Source organism: Beta vulgaris, chromosome 9 (assembly GCF_026745355.1).
Source record: "Beta vulgaris subsp. vulgaris cultivar EL10 chromosome 9, EL10.2, whole genome shotgun sequence".
In the NCBI taxonomy this organism is placed as follows: domain Eukaryota; kingdom Viridiplantae; phylum Streptophyta; class Magnoliopsida; order Caryophyllales; family Amaranthaceae; genus Beta; species Beta vulgaris.
The window spans coordinates 25089286-25091528 of NC_079210.1; the positions used below are offsets into that span (position 1 = coordinate 25089286).

The 2243-nt window shown below is 50.6% G+C and overlaps 1 protein-coding gene across 1 annotated transcript; it reads right to left on the reverse strand.

The window, feature by feature from the left end:
- Nucleotides 1-439: 439 nt before the first annotated feature.
- Nucleotides 440-1426, reverse strand: LOC125493366 (uncharacterized). The gene is made up of 2 exons (XM_048636643.2): nt 1256-1426; nt 440-1156 (listed from the first exon to the last, which is right to left on the reverse strand). Exon 2 carries the CDS (start codon nt 1142-1144, stop codon nt 593-595), a length of 552 nt encoding a protein of 183 aa, XP_048492600.2. The 5' UTR covers nt 1145-1156; nt 1256-1426; the 3' UTR covers nt 440-592.
- Nucleotides 1427-2243: the final 817 nt, after the last annotated feature.

Sequence of the window (2243 nt, forward strand, 5' to 3'; positions counted from 1 at the left end):
TTGGTCGAGGTTAAGAATGAGGTGGAAAATCAAGTTTGAAGAGAGAGAAAAAAAGAGGATGAAGTTGTGAAATCAGCAGGACTAATTGTCCGTACTTATAGCAGGACAAATCATAATTTCCCAAAAAGGGCATTAATTACTTGACCCCTAGTGGGCTCCCACGTGTCAAGGCCCAGGAGAAGGCCTCACGCGCCCCACGCTCGCATAGGTCATTGGTCTCCTGGTCCAAGCATGAAAGCCTTAAGTCTCGACATGCATAAGACATCGAATGACTAAACAAAAGAAAGCGAGGCATGAAGAGATAGGCAAAAATGAATCTTCATTTTCATTAAGGGAAATGTTACATCCTAAAAGCCACTCAGGGCCTAGCTAACAATGAATCTTAATTTTCATCAAAAGAAAGCATTACACCCTAAGGGCCACGTAGGGCCCAGCTAAGTACAGTCAGGACAAAAGGCAAAAAGCTGTGAAATACAAAAGCTAAGGAGAGCTACTCGAGGTATCGTTGTCCGAGGTCTCAGACACAACCTCCTCATCGTCACTCTAGGAGGAAGAGCTGTCACTCGAGTCTTCTTGGCCTCCCGAGTTCTCCTCATGCACCTCCTCTCCTTGAGCGACGGGCGTCCTGACGGCCAAGGGGTCTTCGATCTGTTGGGCTTCCCCCCCCCCCAAGAAGATCCCCTATGTCGATGGCATCATCCACCTGGAGCTCGGGGTCGTAGTCGTTGCCCTCGTGAAAGGTGGCATCAACAGCCGCATTATATTCTGCCTCGACTGCCTGCCAGTCGGCCTGGGGATATACCTTCTTGAAGGCCTCTTGAAGCCTCGCCACGACCTCTCGAGCAGCCACCTCCGACGCCTCTAGGCCTATGTTTGCCGCAAACTCTAGACCTGCGTTCGAGGTCTTCCATTCCTCGATAATGAGGTCCCGATTGCGCAAGACGCTGTCCCGTTGGCTCGTCGAGTCCTGGACCTTTTGCTCCAGAGCAGCCTTCTCCTTGGCCCAGAGCTTCTTCTCCTCCTCGAAGCCTTTGATCAGCCTCTCGATCTCCTCGCCCCGCTCGACGGCCAGGTATGTTTGCTCCTTCAGCCCCTCTCGCAGCTTTCGAAAGCCGGCGGTATGGTGATGGCTCATTACCGCCATACGAATCAAGTGCTGAAAGATAGAAAAATGTTAGTACTGGATCACAATATATAACGAGCAAATCAAGAGTAACTAACTTATATTGATCCAAGAAGACTGAAGCTTCTCAACCTCTTGTTCCTCGGAAAGCCCCCGAATCACCTTAATGTCCGGCTTCGAGATGAACCGCTTAACCACCGAATAAAAAAGGGCGGCCTTCTCGATGGTGGTTTTCTGTGTAAAGTCCCGGGCATCAGTCTCGGGTTCCGAGGTCTTCCTTTTCTTTGGGACAGGAGAGTCCTCCCCTCGAGTTGGAGATACGTCCCCCGTCTATGTTACTTCGATGGATTTCCCCTTGGATTTTGGGGCGTCCCATTTTTACTGAGGGATGTCCTCTATGGCCATATCCCTCCTATCGTCCGTCCCTCGAGGGGTGACGATAGCAGATTTAGTTGGAGGACGAACCTTCGGCCTCTTCGAGGGATCCTGAGAGAGGGAGGAGTTAGAAGCAATTTAAAGGGTAAAACACAATCACTAAAAGAAGGATGTTACCTTTGGGGATCGAGGAACCTTGGTGTCGCCCTTGGACACCTTCATTTTGAGTTGCTCCTGAACCCTCTGATTGGCGGTCAGTCGCTTCTGCATCTCGTCACTCAGTTCGTGACGGACTATGACTGCAAGACAACACAAAAACAGTTAGAATCATTTTAAAGAGTAAAGGATGGTGGTCGAGTGCCTTAAGCATAAAAAGTCCCTACCCTGGGGATAGGCTGGGCTCAACCCCATCGCTGACAAGAAGTGCTCATTGCTCAGGTCATCCGCAACAGGATTCCAGTGCTGAGGAACTTGCTCCTGGTCACCCCTCTTGATTACAGTGACGCACTGGCAGTATATGGCCACCCTAGCCTCGTCCTCAGACATTCGAGGAACGGATCTGTTCAGCCACAAGTTAGGGCCCTCGAGTAGAGGGACCACTGGGAAATCCCACTGTTCAGCTCGATACACGTACATAAATTCCGTACGAAAGAACTGCTGATTCGAAGACATAGCGCAAACAATCTTGTAGGGGTGGCGAACTTGGAAGCTCCACCAGCCTTCTCCGTTCGAGATGGCGGACATG